At 33.0% G+C, this 25,069-nt stretch overlaps 5 protein-coding genes across 5 annotated transcripts in view; 3 read left to right on the forward strand and 2 right to left on the reverse strand.

The window, feature by feature from the left end:
* Positions 1 to 653: 653 nt before the first annotated feature.
* On the forward strand, positions 654 to 2,042 carry TRIADDRAFT_52188 (uncharacterized protein; the record flags this gene model as incomplete). The annotated part of the gene is made up of 1 exon (XM_002108044.1): positions 654 to 2,042. The coding sequence occupies one exon, from the start codon at positions 654 to 656 to the stop codon at positions 2,040 to 2,042; it is 1,389 nt and encodes a 462-aa protein (XP_002108080.1).
* Positions 2,043 to 3,735: 1,693 nt separating this feature from the next.
* On the forward strand, positions 3,736 to 6,768 carry TRIADDRAFT_18460 (uncharacterized protein; the record flags this gene model as incomplete). Its single annotated transcript, XM_002108045.1, has 12 exons — positions 3,736 to 3,842; positions 4,226 to 4,271; positions 4,442 to 4,508; positions 4,872 to 4,992; positions 5,092 to 5,163; positions 5,253 to 5,333; positions 5,672 to 5,767; positions 5,906 to 5,963; positions 6,053 to 6,145; positions 6,262 to 6,310; positions 6,486 to 6,564; positions 6,657 to 6,768. The coding sequence occupies 12 exons, from the start codon at positions 3,736 to 3,738 to the stop codon at positions 6,766 to 6,768; spliced, it is 981 nt and encodes a 326-aa protein (XP_002108081.1).
* Positions 6,769 to 7,179: 411 nt separating this feature from the next.
* Positions 7,180 to 16,110, reverse strand: TRIADDRAFT_49717 (uncharacterized protein; the record flags this gene model as incomplete). The annotated part of the gene is made up of 26 exons (XM_002108781.1): positions 7,180 to 7,248; positions 7,359 to 7,436; positions 7,508 to 7,648; positions 7,740 to 7,790; positions 8,025 to 8,123; positions 8,197 to 8,299; positions 8,477 to 8,690; positions 8,752 to 8,827; positions 8,901 to 8,969; positions 9,062 to 9,136; positions 9,232 to 9,305; positions 9,374 to 9,443; positions 9,590 to 9,657; positions 9,782 to 9,864; positions 9,942 to 10,009; positions 10,079 to 10,105; positions 10,191 to 10,293; positions 10,392 to 10,470; positions 10,592 to 10,628; positions 10,731 to 10,862; positions 10,975 to 11,028; positions 11,125 to 11,238; positions 11,669 to 11,737; positions 12,292 to 12,339; positions 12,722 to 12,753; positions 16,062 to 16,110. The coding sequence occupies 26 exons, from the start codon at positions 16,108 to 16,110 to the stop codon at positions 7,180 to 7,182; spliced, it is 2,082 nt and encodes a 693-aa protein (XP_002108817.1).
* On the reverse strand, positions 16,015 to 23,528 carry TRIADDRAFT_52191 (uncharacterized protein; the record flags this gene model as incomplete). Its single annotated transcript, XM_002108782.1, has 20 exons — positions 16,015 to 16,245; positions 16,394 to 16,452; positions 17,084 to 17,189; positions 17,379 to 17,470; positions 17,625 to 17,685; positions 17,783 to 17,917; positions 18,442 to 18,666; positions 18,782 to 19,003; positions 19,170 to 19,240; positions 19,356 to 19,459; positions 20,050 to 20,094; positions 20,206 to 20,346; positions 20,773 to 20,895; positions 21,034 to 21,085; positions 21,197 to 21,284; positions 21,388 to 21,485; positions 21,609 to 21,681; positions 21,841 to 21,912; positions 21,991 to 22,181; positions 23,438 to 23,528. The coding sequence occupies 20 exons, from the start codon at positions 23,526 to 23,528 to the stop codon at positions 16,015 to 16,017; spliced, it is 2,280 nt and encodes a 759-aa protein (XP_002108818.1).
* A 755-nt stretch (positions 23,529 to 24,283) lies between these two features.
* Positions 24,284 to 25,069, forward strand: part of TRIADDRAFT_52192 (uncharacterized protein) — a gene marked incomplete at both ends in the record, with an annotated part of 5,207 nt that continues 4,421 nt past the window's right edge. Inside the window, one exon of the mRNA XM_002108046.1 lies at positions 24,284 to 24,481. Within this exon, the coding sequence (XP_002108082.1) occupies positions 24,284 to 24,481 (198 nt within the window). The remainder of the gene's footprint in view (positions 24,482 to 25,069) is intronic.

The raw sequence follows: 25,069 nt of genomic DNA on the forward strand, positions 1-25,069 counted from the left end.
TATGGCTTGCAGTCTCGTTTGCACTAAGTCCAGGCCTGGTCTAAACTGGAAAATCGACATTTTCCTAACTGAAAGCAAGACCAGTGTTAAGGTCTCATAACTGACAAACAAGACCTGATTTGTTTTCACTATCATGCACAACAGCTTTCAGACCTGTGCACATGGTCAGCTGAAAAGGCGTACGTCATGCGCGTACGAGACACAGCGAGAGCCGCGTGGTATATAATAACGTAGGCAATGCATAGTTGAGCTCTAGACCTGTGCTTCTAATTCATCGGTGGAGAACGTTTCCTCGACCATTTTTTCTCATTGCAATTGGATTTTCTGGTAAGCTCGATTGCATTAGCCATCTTTCAATACATTACCTGGAAATGCAGTGAATTTCACAATTACGCTAGGATTACCGACGATTTGAATAATACAGTGCATCAACGTTACTGCTACATTTCTGCATATTTTCTGCAGTGCGGACTGGTTGGTTTAGTCGCTGCGTATCTTCAAATGATACTAACCGAAAATGTTGCATAACTTAGCATTTGCTACAATGTATTTTTGCTAAGCATGAGTTTCAGTGTTTTCTATACTTAATAATTGCAATTGAATTCAGAAGAAGTAATTTTATTGTTGTACTTCTATTCAAAGAATTGGTAACGATGCCTTATTCATCGCGCGACGGAGATCGCCCACAGTGGAACGGAAGAGATGTCGACAGAAGAAGCGATTATTCTAGAGAGGATGATAGACCCCCTCGGTATAACAAATTTGCTTCAGAAAATCGCTTTAATGATCGAGACAATTTTCGCCCAAGGAGACCTGGTATGCCTTCCAATAATGGTAGACCTATGCGTGGTCGAAACGGCAACGATAGGCGATTTGATCCAAGAAGTCAGCGTGGTGGGCGCCGTCAAGACGGCAATGGCAGACCTCGGGATGCTCGGCCACGTGAATATTACGTCAACCGATTTGTCATTTTCTGCAATGCAGCTGATCCTGATGAGAAACTTAGCGTTATACCCTACGAAGGCAATCATAACGAAGTCTACGACAACCAAGACAAAGTCTACATTCATGAACCTGCATTTGATAGAAAGCTCAATTATGCTGATTTGATGGCTGCCCTTTCCTACTGTATGAAGCGCACGGTGCAAACTTACAAAGCCGACCGACATGGCGAGTTATTTTTCATTGCAAGATACGGGAAAATCTTTTACACCAATGTCAATCAAGATCGTGACCGTTCAAAATGGACCGTTGCATCATTTATGAACAGCGTCAACACGCACAATTGGCCATTCGCTCAGGAATTGGAAACTAAAAGTGAAGCGAACCAACCAGATATTAGGCATTCGTTTTATCCTGTTAATGAAAATGTTCAACCTTCCGACTTTGAACGGGCGCTAGAACGAAAGAAATTTCAGAAGATTGATACCACGGAAGAATACTATGTTAGCTACGTATTAGAGGACAAAGAACGCGATAAACGGCGCAACGTCTTTATCTGCTATGATCAACACTTGAAATTCAAACGTATTCGTGTTCCGACTATCAAATGGTGCGATATCGATATCAGTCGCGACGATAACGTCGACTTAAGAATTAGCTTCAGAAGTGAAAGAGTATTAGAAAGGCGAGATCTGAACATGGATGATCGACTGGTTCAATCGTTGAAAGAGATTCCTTTGATGGATTTGATTACTTTTGACAAGAAGAATAACCTACAGGTATTGCAAGATAGGGAGAATGTGCAGTTGGTTAGACACAAGATCACCCATGCTTACATCATAACTCGCGAATTTTGCCAAAGCCGAAATTTAGAACCCTTTTGGCATTATTTAACGGTGAACTGTACTGAAGTTACAGAGTACTCGCGCTTGGATAAAAATATTGGAGCATTCAAAACGGTTGAATCGAAGTGTGAAATAACTGCGACGGTCGATCATGTTGGTAAACTAAAGATTCATAAAGAAGATAAGCTTGCTGAAGTTGTGAAAGCAATGCTAAAATTTTGGGGGCAACAATTGCCAGCCACCTTTAAGAATTAAGACAACATCGAAATATCCAATTTTTTCCACTTCGTAGATGATCACTTTTACTTTATTCGTTTATGAATTGCTTACGCGGTCTTTGTCTGTTCCTGGTAATTCATTGATTACACGGGTCGTTTGTTGGTAGTTTCAAATATTATTTTAAGCCGTTCTTGATGTGGTAAATTTGGAGTATTTAATTTTTAAGAAGATAGAAATGCGGTAACTGAACTAGCTTATAGGATACAATTTTTTGTTATCTGACTTCATTTCGGTTGGCTTATTTCGATAGTATTAAGTTTAGAATTGATGAATGAATATGGCCTATTCAATACCCGTACATCTGTAGAGTTTCACATGTGCAGTCGAATATATCGACGTTTTAGTATGGTTGTGTTCCTTCGAGTTTCTGTGCGCCACTGCATTACAGTAGGTTATAGGGCTTATTGCATTTTGTACAAGTCATCAGTCCGGATGTAAAATTAAAAATAAAAAGTATCGTATATTGGAATGTCCATGTGATAGAGGAGTTACTATGCTCAAAAGGAAAGTTCTAATCATTACAGCAAAACAGGACTTCGTAAACGGAATTCACTGAAACCTGAAGATTGAGATAGAGTACTAATAAATCAATCAGTGACTCAGCAGAACGTTTCAACTTGTCCCATGAAGAAAGTGCAAGTTGTGATGAGTAAAAAAGGGACTAGTGTTGTGCAGATTAACGCTAAAAACTTGCAACTGGCGTTTGTGCAAGTTGCTGGCTATGCCATATCTACAAGTGTGCCAATGCCATACGTGTGCACAAGACATTTTTCAATTTTGAACGCAGACGCTAAAATGCAATTCCATCTAAAGAAAGTAATCCAAAGTTTATATACATGAAATCCGTCAATTTAGATCCTAAATTAACTTTATAGGTCTATACGGATGATTAGCGTAAAATTTCATGGAATGAAAAGTAATTGACTGAAAGTGTGCCAATACCATACGTGTGCACAAGACATTTTTTCAATTTTGAACGCAGACGCTAAAATGCAATTCCATCTAAAGAAAGTAATCCAAAGTTTATATACATGAAATCCGTCAATTTAGATCCTAAATTAACTTTATAGGTCTTCTATACGGATGATTAGCGTAAAATTTCATGGAATGAAAAGTAATTGACTGAAAGTGTGCCAATACCATACGTGTACACAAGACATTTTTTCAATTTTGAACGCAGACGCTAAAATGCAATTCCATCTAAAGAAAGTAATCCTAAGTTTATATACATGAAATCCGTCAATTTAGATCCTAAATTAAGTTTATAGGTCTGTCTATACAGATGATTAGCGTAAAATATCATGGAATGAAAAGTAATTGACTGAAAGTTGAAAATTTATTTTTGGTTTTCATATCCAGTACAGCATCAACCATTGCGGTCTTCAACGGATACAGTATGGTACGGTACTGAGCGTCAGGGGGTCGGGTTGGGTCCATGTTGAATATTGAACGATACAAAGGCGTGTTGGTCTAAAGAGCGTTTACAGTTAGTATACTGTCCTGTACTATACCTTACAGCATAGAGTACAGTATGGATTGAACACAGTAATCTACCGCATCGATGTCATTCACTAAATTACAATTCTCATCCAGAGCACTCTGGGCCTGTTTTAAAAGCTAGAAACTTGCTCCTTCGTTGTGGTTATATTATAGCATTAAAGTGAAAAGAATGTCTGTACTAGCCGATGCTAACTGTGCAATTTGTCGGCGAAAGTTTGATTCTAACGAAAAAGCGTTTACATCAAGCGGTAAAGTGTATCACGAGCAATGTTTCATGTAAGTTGAGCACTATTCGATGGAGATAGCTCCGGTACTGGATATCATTAGCATACAACATAGTCATTTTTAGCCCTACCTGCAATACAACGAGTTACGGTAAAAGGATTGATGCAATGGCATAATTGCCACAACTCTAGTGCATCAATACAGAGGATAGAGCCGATAGGGATGATTTCGAAAATTATATTCTCTAGCTATTGATAGCTTTGAAACGTTTCAACAGCATGGAGTACAGTGCAATACGGCAATGGTTGTAAAAAAAATAGTTAATCAGTGCTATCGTACAATATAAACTACTGTATAGATAATTTACATGCTCAGGCATGGAGCCTAGGATACAACAGATTCTTATTTATAAACTGGACTTGTTGAATATTTAGATGCTGCCAGTGCTTGCAACCCTTCCCCGACGGAATCTTCTTTGAAGTAAGTTATTATCTTTCTTCCATGTTGGACAGTCAAAAACGATCCTACCGTACAGTATGCACTAGGATCTTGTCAACAGACTGTATATCGAATAAAACACTTAACAGCATGGTATTTTAACTTGTTTTCGATCTCCAATATGATTTATCCAACATGGGTACGAAATACAGCATGAAGGCAGAAAATACTGCGATTACGATTTCCGTATCCTTTTCGCTCCAGTATGTGGCGATTGTGGTAAGTAGATTTGTTGGCTAATCACTCTTTGCCTTTTCTACAGTTATTTTATCTCATAACACTACTATACATAATGTAACAAGCCTATATAGACTGTTTTATGGGTATAATTGTATCCTGTAACAACACTGATTGTGCCAGTTCGAACATGGCATTCGTATAGCTATGCCAAATGTGCAGATAGTAAATACTGATAATACGTTTACCTATGATACTGTATTATACATGGAAACAACTACAGTACTGGATATGAAAGTTGAAGAAATGTCTAAACATATTGTACTACTATTCAGAATCCATAACGATTCCATCGGCTTCTTGATTGATTTAAACAACATTTCTGATAATATATAATCCTTATAGGAGAGTTTATTTCTGGACGTGTTATTAAAGCTTTATCTCGAAATTGGCATCCTCAATGTTTCCGTTGCGAGATATGTAAGACCTCATTAGCAGACAGTGGATTTGTCAAAAGTGGAAATAGGTTAGCTGGTAACTATGAAACGGCATTTACAATATCCACCTAGATAGCAAGGACTACCTATCCCCTTTCTCTAACAATTGCATAAATTACGTGTAATAGAGCTTTATGTCGAAAGTGTAACGCCGAAGAAAAGCAAAGAAAGTTAAATATGACTATCTGTAAGGAATGCAAGTAGGTTCAATGTTAATATCAATCGCAATATCTAAATTACGGTATCAATTTTTTATTGCTAATCCACTATTTTATTATTTCTATCATAGTGGCATTATCGAAGGAAGTGATTTTATAACCATTAATGGACAGAAGGCTCACATTTTTCATTTTGACTGCTATGTGTGCGGGTGAGCTTTTGAGTTAAACCGAATTAGTTTATCATATTTTAGCCAGAAGAACTGAATAACCAAAACAGTTTAATATTGCTAACGAATTTGGTATGGATACAGTGCAAAACACAGTTTTATGGATGTACTTCGAGGACGATATACTATATGCTTTAACTAGATTACTTATTAATAAGTATATCGTATTATTATTCTTTGTAAGAAAATAGGCCTATTCATTTACATTGACGTAGATCTCGTATCATTTACTATTTCCATTAAAACTACATATCAAAATTTTTAACATGATAAACTAAGTGTAAGTTTGAGTTCATTGAATAACTTCTCTTAATCAATAGGAAACCGCTAACATCTCATGGTTTTGAAAAAGATGGGAAAACATACTGTTTACGCTGTTACGACAAAATGGGAGTACCAATTTGTGCGGCTTGCAAGTATGTTGACTGTATTCTATCGTCATTTTTCAGTAACATTGTACGCACGCAAAGTTATGTACCATCATAAACTCATTTGACCTACAGAATATTACTATACTGTAACTAAGATCAATTAAAATTTTTATTATCGTCTAGACGACCAATTACTGATGTACATATTGTTGCGGCATTGGGGAAGAGCTGGCATGCTGATGTAATTTAGCATTTGATAAATAATGTAAAATAACTTCCGTAAGTGGCACGAACGTCATTAAAGGATGCAATAATTTCTTTCGTATTAAGCATTTCGCGTGTGCCAAATGTGAAAAGCCATTCCATGGGCGGCCACATTATGAACATAATGGATTAGCTTATTGCGAAACTCATTATAATCAGGTGATCGATATCACATTTATTAGAATGATTATGAAAGTTAATTTCACAGAATATTTTGAATGTTAAAGTGAATCGTAAATAAGGTCATTAATTCAGAATCTACAAATTTATGATAGTTATTTGGAGAAATATGCTTCTATTGCAACCAAGCCATAAAGTCTGACAGTATGTAATGTATACTAGAGTTTTCCACAATGAGAGTTAATTATCCTTAATCTTATTGCATAAAGTACATACAGCATATCTATTTTTCGGGCGTTTATCTGTAATTCCTCATTAGTTGGCATCAAATATCGGCGACCTGATTTAGAGCTGCTGTAAATAATTATCTTTCTTATAGAAATGATACGAGCTTTTCGCAAACATTGGTGCGAAGATCACTTTCGGTGTAGTTCTTGCGGAAGTCAGTTAACGCTCAAGTCAGTATTTAATCTGTATCATGTTGTTGCAGATACTAATCTAATTTTCTAGAGAAGTTACAATTTAATATTTTATACTGAATTTATTGCAGGAGTAAATTCTTTGAGCTCGATTTACGTCCTCTATGTAAAAAATGCTACGATCGTTTTCCTAGCAAGTTAAGAAAACACCTGAAAACCAGAATGGGAAAGTCTGGAAATTAAACCGAATGCTAGTAATGTTTAAATGTTTACGGAGTCTATAAGTATGTTTGAATACAGCTATATGACCACTAACAATCTAAGTTAATTTGAACTCCATCGAAATTTTGAAAAATTTATCACACATCAAACATGTACCAAATGAATTTTATTAATTGATTACGATATATCATTAAAAGGATTAGTGTTTTTATGCGTTTTATCCTAGTACAATGCATTTTGATTTTTATATTGCTAATACCATGATTTACAGTTGACGTTCAATGATCTGAACTGTGCCAACTAGCATAAATTTGCTAGCATGCATCTAGGTGTAAGCGAGAAAATAGCAAGCTAACAAAGAAATTAATCATTCCTTAAACATTGATTATTACATTGGCATGCAATGCTGAGATCAAATAATTTTATGGACTATTATTCTATTTCTAAAATCACATCATTCTCTCCTACAGAATCGCCAGGTGTAAAGTAAACTTTCTTTACCTATTAAATAAAATGGATCTAAATTAAAAGCTTGTATTAACAAGAAAATTGCAAAAGTGGAATCTATCTATCAATAAACCAATTTTATTATTATTCTTTTAGACTTTTACCTTTCCTGTCTTCCCTGCAAATAGACTATTTTGCATTTTCATTGCTTCTATTACGGCCAGCTCATCACCTTCACTAACCTGTATCAAAATGAAATATAGGTAATTTTATCTAACTGTTACGCTTGGTAAAAAGGCTAGCGTTGACAGACCTCTTGACCAACTTCACATGAAAGGGAAAAAAGAACACCAGGCATAGGTGAAGCTAAAAATGGGCTAAGATCAACTTTAGGCTTTTCAGGCATAAGGTGGACATAGTCAGCCTGTTTTCGGCTACGAACTGTAGGGCTGAACTGTACAGATCAAATAAAGATTAATCATTTTCAAAAAAATATAAACTATTTTATAGTGTATCATGACTTCGACTTATCAATATTTACATACCACAGTGCCACAATGCTGAATTCTTATATCGTGTTGCTTATGAGAAATTGTCTATAAATAAATATAAAAATATCTTCAACTTACTTAATGCGTAAAATTATGGTTAGTGATAAAATGAATAAGCGAAATGCCGTAATAATTTGAATAGTAAATTTTTAGCCAGTAAGGCATGAATAAAAATACATTGTATGCTGTAGAGTAAATTTTCAGCTTCATTCGTTCAGTGATAAATAGAATCGTCTATCTGATAAAGGGTATAATACGTGCAAAGGGCACGTTACGTACTTGCATTGTAACTTTGTTGCCGTTAATATCCGCCTCCAGTACAGGGGAAGAAAATGACGATTGGCTACTCATCGAAACCTTGCTTCCATTTATATCAAGCTATAAAAGAGCGAAGAATACGCATTAGAAAGGATTTCGAAGCACTTGCATGCCTCTACTAGTAGTCACATACAATAAGATTGTTCTTATCAAATCGGGCGGTAACATTATATTCCTTATCTTCTACGCTTATTACAAGATCCCAAGACGTTGGCTGTACAGCTCTATAAATTTGACTAAAAAATTATGAAAAAGTTAAGGTATTTATAACTATACGGATAGTATCTACCGCCTGTATTTAATTTAGCTTTCCATAATGCGATAATCGCTTCATTAGTACATAATATAGGTAACTGTTCGCAAACTTGAACCAATAAATAGCGATTTCCAACACGAAATTGTAAACCCTTTACCTTTTAGAGTATAAAAAGTCTTGTGATTGCAATAGCTTCTTGAGATATATATAGCATGCCCCGGCAATTAGCTCGTTTTGTTGTGTTCCGTTAAGAGTTGTACCAGAGAAGCCATCCGGATACTTTTCATATAAAAATTTCGTAGTGATATTACCTTTTATAAAATCCTGGTTTCTTAGTACATCACGCAATAATGAAACATTGTGGTTGACACCTGGAAAAAGTAATCTGGAGTGAGCAAGAATTAGTCATAGCATGTTAATAGAATCTCCTACCTCGAATAACGTAAGAATCTAAGGCATCCTTCATATTACTAAGAGCATCAGTCCGGTCTTTACCATGTGTTACAAGCTATGTAGATAAAATATGATATTACTAACTCCTAAAAGGAAACACACACATAACTTCTTCACTACACATGTACCTTGCAAATCATCGGATCATAATAAACGCTAATTTCACTACCTTCTACTACACCAGTATCTACCCGCACCTTTAAAACGGAGTATAGGATTACAATGTGGCTATCAAAAAATACGTAAATAAGGATCCTAACACATTTTTAACATAATTTAAGCAGCTTACTCCAGGCACATGTAGAGGTTCCTTGTATTGTCTTAAACGGCCAGTCGATGGCAATCCAAAAGACTTGTAAGGATCCTTTAGAAGTCAAGAATTATGAAAAAGTTCATACTCAAAATTGTAATCAAAATTTATGCCAATAGTCGTAACAAACTTTGTTTTTAAGAGTCTACCTCAGCGTAAACACGGCACTCAACGGCCCATCCATCAATGGGAATATCTGATTGTTTAAAAGGTAGCTTATATCCTATAAAGATAAAGGTCACAGTATCAATAATTGTCATTATTATTGGTAGAATGATGGAATAGAATTACCGGCTGCGACTCTAATCATTTCGCGAACCAAATCAACTCTAGTAATGCATTCAGTGATTGGATGTTCAACCTTCATTAAAAATGAGATTAATAAAATGTTAAGATGGCGTTCTCAATTTACGTCAAAATAACAATATTTACGTTGTATAATAATTATATATCAAAACATAATCTTTATCTTCAACATAAAGTGAGTGACACTAGACTTGAACCAACCTGTAATCGAGTATTCATTTCCAGGAAATAGAAGTTTCTCTTGGAATCGACTAAGAATTCAACAGTACCTGAAGACATGCACGTGAACACATTATGAGTAAAATCATCCAGAAATACATGGACACTTTTCATTACAAATAAATGTAAATTTTCAAATAGCTGCTAAACAATCTATAAGATATATTGACATACCTGCAGAGAAATAGCCGACAGCACTCGCTAGGGCTAGGGCTTGCTCTCCCATAGCAGCTCGAGTTTCTGGATTTAAAAAAGTACTATAACAACTAATGTTAGTTTCATAAACTACCGTGGATAGCATAGAAACTCGCTTAAAGATAAACCGAAGGAATACCTTGGAGCCTCTTCAATAACCTTCTGATTTCTTCTTTGAATTGAGCACTCTCGTTCGTTCAAAAATACCTATCCGAAATTTTATTTAACTAAAAGTGATACACTACTCAGTTTATTGGTATTAATTCCAATACTTACGCCATTTCCATGTTGATCAAGTAGTACCTAGAAATTGAACATGATTGCAGCTAGGTAAATAATGCAGGAATAAATTGGATTGACATAAAGTAATATAAAACGAAAGACTCACTTGAAGTTCTATATGCCTAGGGTTATCGATGAATTTCTCTATAAGAAGACGATCGTCGCCAAAACTAGAAGCAGCTTCTTGAGATGAAAATCGAAATCCTTCCCTGAAAACAATAGATGGAGTTTACGTGCTATAAGATCGAAATGTACAAGAAATAAAAATCGTTTTCAACTATTGCAGGATAGAGGGTTGAGCAAGTACCTTGCCTCTTCATCATTCCATGCAATTCTCATTCCTTTACCACCACCACCAGCCGAAGCCTTGATCATTACGGGATAACCTTTCGTTCAAATTAAAATCGTAATATTGCTAAGACATACATCAACACGCAAATGCTAACTATATCAGTATGACCATATTCATCCAAATTTAGCTGGATATCAGCGGAAGAAACTTCTTACCTATATCATTAGCTATTTTGACAGCTTCATCTGCATCCTTAGATGATAATAGAAAAGTTAAGAAGAATAAACTTTTTTAATTATATCATCTAAATTATAAAAATCTAATTGAAATATATTTCTTCCTATTTTTATTTACCTTTACAACACCATCAAATCCAGGAATTGTGTTGACTTTGGCATTCTTAGCAAGCAATTTACTCTCTATCTTATCTCCCATCGCCTCGATCGCCTTTGCAGGCGGTCCAATAAAAGTAACACCATTATCTTTCTGTATAATTAATAGTTATAAATTAGTATAAGTCTTTTTGACGTCGTTTCCGGAGATTAGTGATCCCTAGTAAATAAACGATATTTCTGATACTATTCGACAAAACTATTACCAATGCCTTTGCAAATTCTCGATTCTCTGACAAAAATCCGTAACCAGGATGAACCTAACGTGTATTTAAACTTTTACTTTTCTCTCTCGAATTGAGCATAACACTTGTTCAAAATACCCCCAAAAGGAAATCTGGCTAAGTATTACTTACTGCTTGAGCTCCAGTAGCTTTAACTGCATCCAGGATACGATCCATTCTGAGATAACTATCCCTACTTGGAGCCTCGCCTACACAGACTGCTTCATCAGCCATTCTAACGTGTAGCTATGCATCATACACAATAAACGTAAGCAAACAGTAAGAAACAATTATGTATGAATTATGGAACATTTAACTATCCAACTTGTTAATCCTATAAACTAGGTACGGATACTTCAATATAGTTATTAATACAATAGAAAGAAATTTAATAGCAGCTAAGTAGAAAATCATTCGGTATCCTTGACTGACTCCAAAATAGTCATCTAACTAAGAAGCAGTATAAAAGACTATTTGTAGTTATATGCAAGTTATTTGCAACGATGTCTAGACTCTACCATACTTCAATAACACTATAATCAGAATAATTACTAAGTACAGTATCTCTCTTCCGTTTATCATTGAGAGATTTACAAGGTACAGTAGATAGTGCTAGAAATAACTTGAAAAATTGGCAGTAATTATATTAATCATTGTTTAAAGTTGCAATTCTTACAGCGTTGCTATCGACGTCACTATGGACTGCAACAGATTTGATGCCCATTTTCTTACAACTTTTAATTACCTAGATACGAGATCAAAAATCAATCATTATCATGTCAAAATAACTCTAGATAGCAAGAGCACACGGATTAAACCGATTAGCAGGCAATGCACAGGAGTAGAGTACCATAGTTCTTAATATAGTATAGTTGAACATTTAGCGGTATCAATCAATCCCATGAATGTGTTAATATCGATTACTGTAACATAGAATCTACTGTAAAGTTAAAAAATAAACATACGAGTATACGATGTCAGAAAGTACTTGAAGATCGAATATCATGTCAAGGGCTAGCTCGTTGGCAAACGAAAAAAGCCAGTACAGTATATTTTTATCCATTGGACAGTCAACGATCGATATTTAATCGTTGTAAGTAAAGGCAATCTTAGTACTTACTAGGTTTACTAGGGAGATTAATTATCGCTTTACTGTAGTATTCCATTACGCTTTTAATAATAACAGTCACTATCAACGATACGATTGGAAATATACGACTACTACACCATGTTGTACTTCAGTTCGACGCTTGTACTGGTGAACAAAGTAGCTACAGTTTGTTTTTGTAAAACACTTACACGGCACGCAATTTCTCCACGGTTTGCGATCAAGATCTTGTCAAATGTCTATAATTCAATGCACCATTTATTATTTTAACTTATTTTGAAGTCAATCTCTTCATTTTAATCTTATATTTTCCCCTCTTTACCTTCTCATTGCTCTGATCTCCTTGCTGGGACTGATAACTGCGTTGTTGAATAACAGTTGTGGAAGCTAGTGGCTAGTAAAGTCAAGGATACAAGAGAAATGATTACTTTGACTTGTATATCTAGTTATCGAAAGGAGAAAGAATCGAAATCTGCCTACTTTAGTCCAGTGTAATGGCGATAACTGCAGCGATCGCTGCAAAAATGGTTTTAGACCAAAACTTCGTTGCAAGCCAGACATGGCAGCAGCAGCTCTTGTGATTAGTATGTCCGAACTGAGCAAGATGACTGGTAGCCTAACGACAGTATAGTACATCGATGCGGTATTGTAGGCTGTATACGCATGATAGTAGCGTATCTACTGTAGGTCACCAGTACGGAGCGAGTAGAGAAAGCTCCAGACTGAGGAGAGGACGTCGGCTCGAGGCTGGAGAGGTAGCACACATCTGTTGCCGTTGGATGCTCATCGCCATATTCCTTTAGCCTAGAAAGCTAAGGAAAATAGTCACAAAAAGACTTAAAACATCGATCTATACGGTCAAGGACTTGTAAGATTGCATCGTTACAAGTCCTTAATACGGTATGATTGTCATCAAAGACTAGAAATGGCCCATATTCCTTGGTGTAATGCATTTGCGTTGATGGAGCGTTTACGACTTCTTGCTACACATCGGTTGCATGCAGTAGTGAATCCTGTAAATCCTCCATTTCGCTTTGCTTGCTGCATAGTACAAATAGCAAAGTGGATTTTGTAACAGGGTTTTATCCAATATTAACAGTAAAAAGTACCCAATAACATTTCATTCCTTCGTTGATCGTCTCTGTATCTCGCCTTTTTAGCTAGAATTGCATCAGAAGTTGTTGCTTACATACGTTGCTGTAGACTCTATGTTAGCACATTCTTTCCACTCGTTGCTTACTGTATACTCTTGAATCGATCACTACAGCTTTAACAGCAGCCTCAACGGAGCTACATGTTGCTATTTACGAGTACACCAAGTATCAATCTCTGATAGACTACATTACTATGATAAGAAAATGCTTACATCCACTATGGAAATAGATCCTCAATCAATTGGTAATATGCTAGATTACTATTGCATCAACAGCAGCTTTCATTGAGAAAATGAAGTATTATCATCATATAATCAATATTCTCTATATTGATATGCTATACACTAGATCAGTAATCAATGCATCAATATCTATTTTGATTGAAAAACAAAGATAACTATCATATAGTCTATATTCTCTATACTGATATGCTATACACTAGATCAGTAATTAATGCATCAATATCTATTTTGATTGAACAACAAAGATAACTATCATATAGTCTATATTCTCTATATTAATACGTTATATTCTAGATCAATGGAGCGATATCTGTTGTGATTGAGAAAATTGTGGATATTTTTGATACTGTACTCTCTTTCTTTTTAAAGCAAGCCTCAATAAATTGCATATTGTAGATACTACTAAGTCAACGTCTATTCTAATTGAGAAATAAGCTTACAACTAAGACACTCTGCTCTATTGGACTAATATGTCTAATTCTCTCTCAACATGCGAAAAGAAGTTGAATCCTACTACCAGTGAATACATATTGAGATGGAAGCTGTAAAGTATTCCATAGCAGCTACCCTTTTCTTCCGTAGACACGCATACTTACATCGGAAGTAGCTTAGTTTATATGATATATGATCATAATAAGGTGATACAGTATTAAGACTACTAGATTGCATCTTATACAACCCCCCAACTTTCCTACTACGAAATAAAATTATCATTTCATTCTCACTCCCGATCTTCTCTTGTATTTGTACAAATACGTATAAAACTATTACAGTGTCTATTTAATACTTTCTGCCATAAGTATTCAAGCATAATCATTATCCTTCATGGGAAAATGATGATAAACAAAGTTGCCATATTAATTTGCCAGTCTCAGCCGCAACTAATACTACGATAAACACAGTATCACTATAATCAAATCTATCAAGCAGAAATAAAATTTTCCAGCATTCACATCGTGTAACGTTTAGAATCGGTTCTAATATTAAAACTCAAAGCTTCATTTTTATAGCATTTACTGCAATAAAGACATATGTAAACAAAACAAAATTAAAATAAATAAATATGCACAGCCTAGAGTTAAAAATCTATGAACAGTCGATAGAAATACGGACGCTGGACTGCTACACAGAACCCTGTTTACGTTGCCGTTATTCAATTAGTAAACTGGGATGCATAGTTAGTAAGTATTGCATGACTTTAGATAGTCTTTCATCTTTCTCATTATTATTTAGCCCAGACTACTATGAATATTAAATTGTACCTGTGATCAATATAATAATCTACCTACACTGTTAGTATGCCAAAATAGTAGGTATTAATGCAAATAATTCAAGTGTGGTAAGCACCTTAAATTCCCTTTCTAAAATAGAAGTGGGGGCCCAACGCATTCCTCCTAACGATTCAACTCTATGTTACCATATTATCTGGATTATTTGCATATAATCATAACTCAGTCCTCTTTTCTATAACTGCACATATAATAACTTCTTACAAGAATGCTCGAATAATAATTCTATACTGTCATTATTCCTGATTAAGCAATAGTAAATTAAACAGAAAATAATAAACCGTTCGGTATATTTTGTCATGTATGAACACCTCTTTATTGAGCTACTTAAGAATTAAAGTAATATCCAACTTATTGCATCCAACTCCATGCTGCAAAAAGAATATCCATCTTATATATGCTTTCTCTTAATACATATTATGTTAAGCTACTGTGCTGAATCTTAATATGACGGTAGTACTATGTATTAAATATGTATGGATGCATGTCCAATTAGTTATACCATGGCTATACGATTATCCCTTAATTACATACATTTACTGTATATTTTAATAACTGTATTCCCTGAATACGAGTATATGTAGATTTTAATAACGTTATTCTCTACATATTTGATGATTAATAATGTATTCCCCGAATACCATCAAATTATCAATGAATTGGGATTATAACCGATATCAGCGTTTCGTTTCCCGAAGTAATTATTCATTTACTTACATATGTTAAACGCACAAAAAAATACAAAATTATTTAATCCTCAATAGTTTAATACTTTACATTTTATTTTTCTTTATTGCGATCAAATAAGCATATCGATCCAAAGGGTAGCTTAAGAATATAAACTAGTTTTTTTTTCAAAACCAGGTAATAAAATAGAAAGCTATACATCGCATTACTTATATGGTGAATACTGTAGGTTCATTCCGCTATATACATTATATGTGTTTCGATCACATACGTGAATATCATAGATGCCTTAGCTAATTTAGCCATAATAATATATAAGCATTCAATAGTACATGGTAAATTAATTTAGAATTCAAGATATTTCACAAGAAGGAGACTGTATGTGCATATCATTGCGCTTTAATAATGTGCAAAGTTGATCCAGAGATATTCATAACTATTATTTCGTTGAAAAAGAGAAGGTAAAAAATGCCCAATTATAAAAGATGGACTGTGTTTTGTTATATCTGAGTAATAATTTCTATTTAATAACGAATTTCATATCAGAATGGTGAATGAAGTGTTCGTGAATCATTATTCGAGTTAGCACTTGAAGGAGAAGATTTTAACAACTGTTGCTGAGAAGCCTTAATAGACATTTCTGGACTTGCCGCTGGCGAGATATTGGTCACCTCGGTACCTAAGACACTATCTAATCCTTCATGTAAAGCTTCACAGGTTGACGCTACAGATTTTAAGGTAGCTTCTCGAAATTCTTCATATTTAGTTTGTACCTACAGGGAACCAGTAATATTCCATTAGAAATTAAATCGGAGTAGTCTTATATTATAAATTTACATTTCTAATGAGATTAAAATCAATTTTTTGGCCATTTTATTATATTGTTAAAAGCATTCAGAGAAGTACATTTAACTTATTTACCCTTGAAAGTAATCGAACAGCATCGTCTTTGTCTTGATCGCTTTTTCTCAATAAATTATCTGTAATGAAATTTATGAAATTCCCAATTAAAAAATTCTCTCAGCATACATTTATATTCCGTTGTTGGCAAAAATCTTGTATGAAAAGGCTAAAGGCCCTTTCTTGAAGAGTCGATATAATGAGAATAGTGGTATAACATTGCTTTATAATATTGATCAGCATCCAGGAATTGTGTATCTAGATATTAATACAAATATCTACTAAAAACTACCTTACTAAAGGAGTTACCGTACTTGCACATGTCAAAATTTAATTCTATCAGAATTAAATCACAATGTGTTTCAATATTGTACATAGCAGCTTCTACCGTCTATACTAATAAATACTAAGAAAAATATTTATCCTCAAATTCCCCATAATTGTTCTTTGCTCGTTGTAGCGAATAACTTTCATTACCAGATATGTAATTTACGTTTACAAATTAAGGTACAACTAATTGTGATCGTCTCGTATATACAATATATGTATAATTAATTATGATATCTAATAATATATTACATTGCAATATAGTGCTACAACAGCTTGGCCATGCAAAATTTTACGATCAACTACCCCAAATTGACTATTGTACACTGATCACCATCATTATGCTTTTAAATATACGTGTTAACAAGCTACAGCATATATTACCTAAATTGCCTTCCATCGTGTTTAAATCACCTTGAATTACGGTTAAAGCAGATTGCAACTTATCATTGGTTGTTTTCGATCTTGATGTATTATATCCTAATCTTAGCTAAAGTTAAAAGAAGAAATAATCAGGTTAATTATGATGTAAGGTAGGATCAAACATTACTATCACAGCTTTATCGAAATCTTTAATATAAGAATATCTAATGTTAATCATCAATACTACAGATTTTAACCGGCATGAAATAGGATCATATTAAAGTAAATTCGATATAAAACAGAATTAATATCTTACTTTAGGTTTATAGTAATTTACTGGTTCTTCTTCTTGATAAGTTAAGGGATGATGCAATGCATATTTTAGAGCTCGAACACTGCTTTGCATATCTGAGATTATGGCAAATAAAGCATAAAAATGATTAGTAAATAATTTAATTTCTTATCAAAGTTAAGCATATCATATCAATCAGCAAGTTACCATTCTTCATTATATACGATGTAGTATATGATTTTAGTATAGATATAGCTAGTAATACTGTACCTTTTGGGAAATTATTTTCTGGTTTATCATCATCAAGACCAGAAGCCAATTCCTCAAATCCCTTAAAAATAGAGGAATAACCAAGATCTCAATTAATATAAATTATCTTGAATAGATTATATTATTGGGGTTATTTTTTTGCTCAAGGTTTTCTTTACTTTATATTTCTTTGGCAATTTCTTAGCTACTTCTCTTTGCTTTTCATGTGGAATAATTTCCTCTTTAATATATTGGTCTTCAGCAGTCGATTTTTCTAGTGATGAAGTTAATGGACGATCGAAATCGTTTTGTTGCTATATCAAAAAATTACATGATATATCAATATCTTCACCTAAATAAAAACTATTAATAATTGCATAATGATCCTTTCCAATAGGATAGCACCACTAAATATGAATGTATTTTAATCATGATGATACGTTAAATAGGAGTAATATTAATAATTTGTCACCACTGCCCTTAAACTGAAACACTTAAATAATCGTTTAAATTTTCAATGCCCTTACATTATAAACTAAATTATGATTATAGGATAGAGTAGCTAAAAATATACTGCCATGTTATGATCTACGGATAAAAAATATTCTTATTTATCTTCCATTACTAATCTTAGATTTTATAAAAATTATAATTACATTGAATCAAATTGAAATAATTACTGCAACTAGCATGATACAATATCTGTTATATAGCTATCGACGATTGAAATAAATAAATATTGAATAAATAAGGACTTGCTAATAGAGACTAAGAATCGTCGCTATCTAAAAATTTTAGACAAGAGCCAAATATCGTATCTGCTAATATGTCATAATACCTGAGTTAAAAAGAAATTATTTTCATCATCATTGTCTTCTACTTCATTCATTTTCTCTTGTAAGATTTCATTAGGAATATCATCGATGATTTCAGTGTTACTACTAGGATGATCCGATGAAATAGTATCTTGTGTTGTAGGAAGAGGTTGTGAGAAATTGTAATATGGAGCTTCGATGCTAAGAGGATAGCGACGTTTAGGGATAGGAGGTAAGACATCCTGAACCTGTAATAATTCATTAATTGATAATCTAAATATCTTGAATCTACTACATCATAATAACGTTTTTACATCATATCCATGTACACCCCATAGCTATTCTTTTCTCTTATTGTCATACCTTGCGACGTTGATTGACGATAGGACGAGGTCGATATTTTTTCGATTTCCATTCGTCGTCAACATTGGTCCGAACTACATGAATCCCCCTTGCTTTGACTAACTCTTTTGTTAATAAAGGTGGATTGCCTTTTATTTTAGTCAATAGCGGATTACCATAAATAACAAGTTCTTTAACTTGTGGATACTCAGCCAGTGACAATAAAGCTTCCTCTGTGGCAATCTACATCAAAATAATATTGCTGGTAAAAAGAAGTTCCAACAAATGCCTAAAAAATCGTACCTTAATATTCCATCTATGTATGATACATATATTACTACTCATAATGTCATTGTAGGTCCTTGTAATAAAAAATTAAAGACTATCCTGCATTATTTATTCAACTTACTGAATTATTAGCTACGCTTAATGCTTGCAAGTAGTAAAATGGGAAAGCGGTTTCATCATCAGATAGAGAGCCTAATGGCAATATTATAATTAAACGAAGGGAAGTCAGAAACTCTTCTCAAACAATATATTATAGAAGGGTTTTTAAAATATCGACGATAACTTGTTAGAAAAAGAGTTTACTTACTTGATATAATACTACTGCCTAAAATGCTCTCAACAGTGGGATGTCTTGGTAATTCTGTATGCTCAAAGGTTACATTACTGTCTGCGCGACTTTGAACGCTTTTACTAGAAAGTTTATGAAAATTTTTTAAATTGAAATAGGTTAAAATCATCATATAATATCAATTTTTATGATTTTTATATAGCTGCATCATAACCCTTTAAAACTTCAATAAGTCACGCTCTTTTTAAGAAATACTTTCTCTAATATCTAATAGTTCTATTTCTATTTCGTTAGATTATGCGACTATTCCGGAACAAAAGCTCTCATTAATTAAGAGATACTATCTTTCATGTCTAATAATTATATTTTATGTCGTCGAGTTATACGAGTATCTCAGAATAAAGCTCCTATTGAGAGACACTTTCTTTAATATCTAATGTCTTGTACTTCTATATCATTAAGTTATGTAATTATCTCCAAATACTTTCACTTAAAAACCATTAGGAAATTTAAAAACATCAAAAGCTAGGTTAATAATGCCAATCGGTTGTAGTAATTTCTATTAATCTTCCTACTATTGCTGTTCCTATTCATTTATTCCACTGTATGTAATATACAACTAAAGCTGTTCTCTACAAATTCTTGTGATCGAAATAATTTCTTACGATAATTAACAAATAACTATATCGACTATCTTAGTATATCGACTTACATCTCGTCATCATCGATTTTTCTTCCTTCTGAAATAATATTCGATCTAGTATATAATTAAATTATAAAATAAGTTAATGCTAGATAGATATTACCATAACTGAACAATTCGAAAAAGGAATAATGTCTCTTAAAATTATACGAGAAGGAATCATACCTTTCACTACCAGCAGATATTGGAGCTACACTTCTACGTTTGCTTGGATTGGTAGTGCCCGATGATATTCTCATTTTTAACAGTAAGGATATCGATGGAACGCAAGTAATTTCATTGTTATCCAAATTTAGGTATCTTAGACTGAATTTACAATAATTTAAATATAATCAGAGGTATAATATAACGCGATGGTCATAAGATCATAACACTACTTTATTCAAACACTTAGGTACTAATATCTTATATCAATTTCTACTTGGAAAGTTCTAACTTTCATTTGCAATATAGAATTATTCAATTTTGTACTTTTTTCAGTTCAAATAATATGAAGGCCTCAAAAATGACAATAATTCGTTAAAAATATATCCAATATCTTCTTGAAATGATATTGATATTGATATGAGTACATAGCCTTCTATATCTCATTCCTTATTCGAAAATCTAGTTTATGTAATAAAATTATACATCTCTCGGCAAATTGAATAAATACTACTGTATACAGGATAGAACCTTGTTTTCCATAACATCGTTAATATTTTTTCTTTACATAGTATCGATAGATCTTACTTTTTAAGTCCTGCTATCGGAAGGAAGCACGTCTCCGTTAATTGATTGCTATCCAAATATAAATATTCTAACGACGGATATAGTGGTTTATGCTTTTCTTTCTCTTTCACATTGTCGGAGTGACTATAATGAAGAAAGAACATAAATAAAAGTTATCACTATCTTTCATAGTTTCAATTTACGTACTATATTATTTTATATATTCGTACAGCAGTATTAAGATAACTATCGCATCTACGGTTATTATTATGATTATTTTACCTTGGCGTTGATGTGGCAGAAAGCTCTAATGGTAAACTACCTAAATCATTCCCTAATAGAGATTAAAATTTATATTCTAATTAGTAAATCAGACCATAAGATCAAGCAATTTTAAGATTTGCCAGAGGCTAAATAAAATCATCATGTAGACTCTTTAAAGTACCTGTTAATTTTAATAATCTCAATTGCGGTAACGTTCCTAAATTCAGTATATCATTTTTATTTAAGCAGTTATAGGATAAATCCAATGCCTAATGAACGATATTCAAATTATCATGATCATGTGAGACAATAGCACGATCGATTATTTTTGATCAAATCACAATCTAAAACTGAATACGTTATTCAACTGACATGTAATTTGGTAAATTCGCCAGTATTAATCGATATGTCCGACAAATCATTCAATTGCATCTCCAATTCTCTTAATTCTGGAAATGTTTTCAATTTTTCTAAAATGAATATGTAAAATATAGATTAGGAAGAATAAAGATATTCTGCTGTACACGATTTTGCCAGAGATAACATTCGACATAACTTATATATATAAGACTATCGTATTTATATCTAAATACCTATAGGTAATTCATTCTCTCCAGCATTAATGTGAACGACGTTATCAAACAGAGCTAAATCTTCCGAATTTACCTATATGTCATAATTTTGTACGTCTGATTTAGTAGATAATAAATTATTGATATTATCTTCAAGTTAAAAATTACAATTCTTGAGTCTAAGATTATCACAAATAAGATTGAAATAACTTAATATAGTTTTAATTTAAAACATACCCCAGGGTATACTTACATCTGTTAATTGACAACCGCTGATGTTAATAGAACACAAATCAGATGGATCTTCAACTCCACAATGTTTTAGCTAAATGATGATCAAAAACAGAAACGATTTAACAAAATGTAGACAACTAATTTATGCGATTTAAAGGGGGTGATTTACCAGGAAGAAACCATCCAGAACCTTGAGTGGACTATTCTTCACAGCTGGTGTATTCTTTGGATTTTTGATAATTTCTCCGCGATTATTGGATAACGTTCTTCCTTCCTCTTTCTTTTCGCCTTTCTCCGCACATAGAATAGCTTTAAAATGGTTTTGCTGAGCTATATTATAAGCAATTAACCAAGCACCCCCTATGCAATCGATATCAATAATTATAATCAGAGAGGTGATATTGATTAAATTGCAGCCAATAACATGATAGATTGCAGTCAAGTTTACAAACACAAACACTAATAACCCACTTTCTTATCTTTAAGGTTTAGCCGTAATTAGGTAATGCTAGTAAACATCTTACACATGATAATATAACTAACAGAAATTAATAATGAGTGTAGAATTCTCAGATTATTAAAGAGTAAAAGTTTTGTTAAAATGGATACTAGTTGAAGGTAGTAGAAAATAATGATTCTTTAATATTTTATCATATCAGAATTCATATACTTATTATCCGCAGAAATATTGAAAGAGTAGTCATATACTTCTCAACAAAGAGCTACTTTTTATGGTTTATATTGGTATGATAATTATTTCAGTCTTAATTAAGCATATTTAGATCACTAGTAGCATATTAAGTAATCTGATGATAGTATGTGGAATAGATTTGTGCACTAAAACTCTTAATCAAATAGATACTTATTAAGAGTGGAAATAACTACAGTATCCGGTTGGGTTAGCGCAGAAAGCTAAGCCACAATCAGTGACTCGTATTATTACACAGAAATATCATTGCACTTACTATGATGCTTGTAAATCGAAATATTTTATCAAACAGTCACTAGTTCAAACGCAAACGCAATCAGTTTCAAGAATGATTGCCGTGCATATCAAGGCCATTTATATTATTGATATTGCAAGACTAGACCAATAATGTCGACATTAAAATGCTAGGAAGTCATGTGAAATAATGTTTGGTTATTTAAGTTTCTAATAAGTAGGCTTCAACTGAAAGTTTGAAGTGCTAGATTTAGGGTTGGCTTCTTTATCCAGAACATTGCTGTTAGCATTAAAATATTGAGACGTTATATGTAGACGGAAATATACGTAGCTGATTTTAGGATTAATTAAACATCTTGATCAAATAATATTGACACGATAGTAGGAAATAAAGATATAGAAGAGCGTTTACTAGCTGAAATTATATGTAAATTCCTACTTTATAAGTATAAATATGGTAGACATATCGTAGTCATTAAGTTAATCATTTATTACTAGTTGGACGATGTCTATGAGTAATGTCTAACATGAAAAAAATTCTGTATGTAAAGAGATTTTATTTGATACCCATGAATAGACTACCCAATGCCTACCATACCGAATCTATCCGTGTATAACAAAATTTTAACGTTTTAAAATATTAAGTAATCTCTATTTAATCATTTTAACTTACCACTGCCGGTCTTGCTACCAAGCTTTCTATAATGCCGAATTGGGAAAGCATTAGTTATGTTGGAGATAGGAATATCGTTAATATTAGCCATAGATGATCGATTTACTACAAACTAAATAATTCTATCTAAACTTTTCAATTTTCCAATTTAGTCAAAATAGACTTTGACAGTATTAATAAGATGAAGTATATATGGTACAGATCACTTTGAAACGGAATTACTGAAATTATATGGTAAGATTATATTGATCGTATATGAAATGAATTTCATCTGTCATCAAACATATATTATAGATGGAGATGTTGACTAATACATAACTCAATTTTACAACTTATTGTGCTCTAATCAAACTGAAGCAGGATCAATAGAATGCTAAGTGTCCTTAGTTATATATATTAAACAGGATTGAATAAAATTGAACCTAATGAAGAGAATGATGACTGTTACTATGGCAACAATAACATTAATCTACAATAGATATGCTTATCTGTCGGCCTATGGCCTGCTATAGACTAGTATGGATAAAAGACAAGAATGCTTCGCTAGAGTCTATTACTATCAGAATACGATCTATTAAATGGTATTTATACCTGAAAAGGGGTATACAACCAGTATTTATATATCAATCAGCGATAATATTATAGTTTGTAAACTAATACTCTTTGCTTACTGATGAGCTAATTCTTAATTTTAAGCTACTGTTGATTTATAATTTAGAAATATCTCTGCCTATTGAGTAAATAAGATTAGTGATGAATCATTAAAAGGCGCTCACAAAATTAATTGCCATGCAAATATAATACATCAGGTCTTGCAGCAGATAATTGATCGATTAAAAAGAAACTATGATAAGTAGGAGGAAAGTCAAAAAGAAAAGGATCAGGAAAAATGCTTTAAATGGCAACAAGCCGGAACCATCTGTAAACTTAGGTAATTTGCTGACTACATATCAAAAGATATGCAAGGAATCATGTTGTCCTCCATCGCCAAAAGTCGTCACTGACCTTCAAAAGTATATTAACCTTAATAAATATTTAGTTAGGGTAAGTATGAATTGAGTAACAATTTATGAACCTGTTATTTTATAGAAAGGATATCTCGATCATTGTCATTAACTGTAGAGCTTATTTAGACTGTAGAATCAGAGCAGTAATAAAATTTTTGATATCTTTACTTTAATGAAGTGATTTACATGATTAAGAATAGGGCAAAAGAAAATAGCTAACTTTCAAACAGAGTAATGCATTGGCTAACGATCTATAAATGGTCGAATAGACCTGCTAGCTTAAATAAAAGGCGTCAATACTACTTTATATTAAGTTGAAAGGCTTATTTGGAGACTAGAATAAGAGTTAATAGCATTACTTGCTACTTTTATTCGACTAAAGTGATTTAAGGACTGTGATGATGGTACGCATAGTCAAGTATACATTATACGAGTATACTGTAGTTCTTAGAAAGAGCAGTAGTAGTGACAAACAATTTGACTTGTTAACTTGAAAAGAAGACATCTTGAAGACCTTTTAAATTACATAACATATCTAGAAAGCAACATTTCTACCTGTACAGTAATTTATTTTTAACTTTGTTCGATCGGAGAAGCATACATGCTTTTGTGATAGAAGTTATTA

This window comes from Trichoplax adhaerens, genomic scaffold, assembly GCF_000150275.1.
Source record: "Trichoplax adhaerens TRIADscaffold_1 genomic scaffold, whole genome shotgun sequence".
Lineage (NCBI taxonomy): Eukaryota > Metazoa > Placozoa > Uniplacotomia > Trichoplacea > Trichoplacidae > Trichoplax > Trichoplax adhaerens.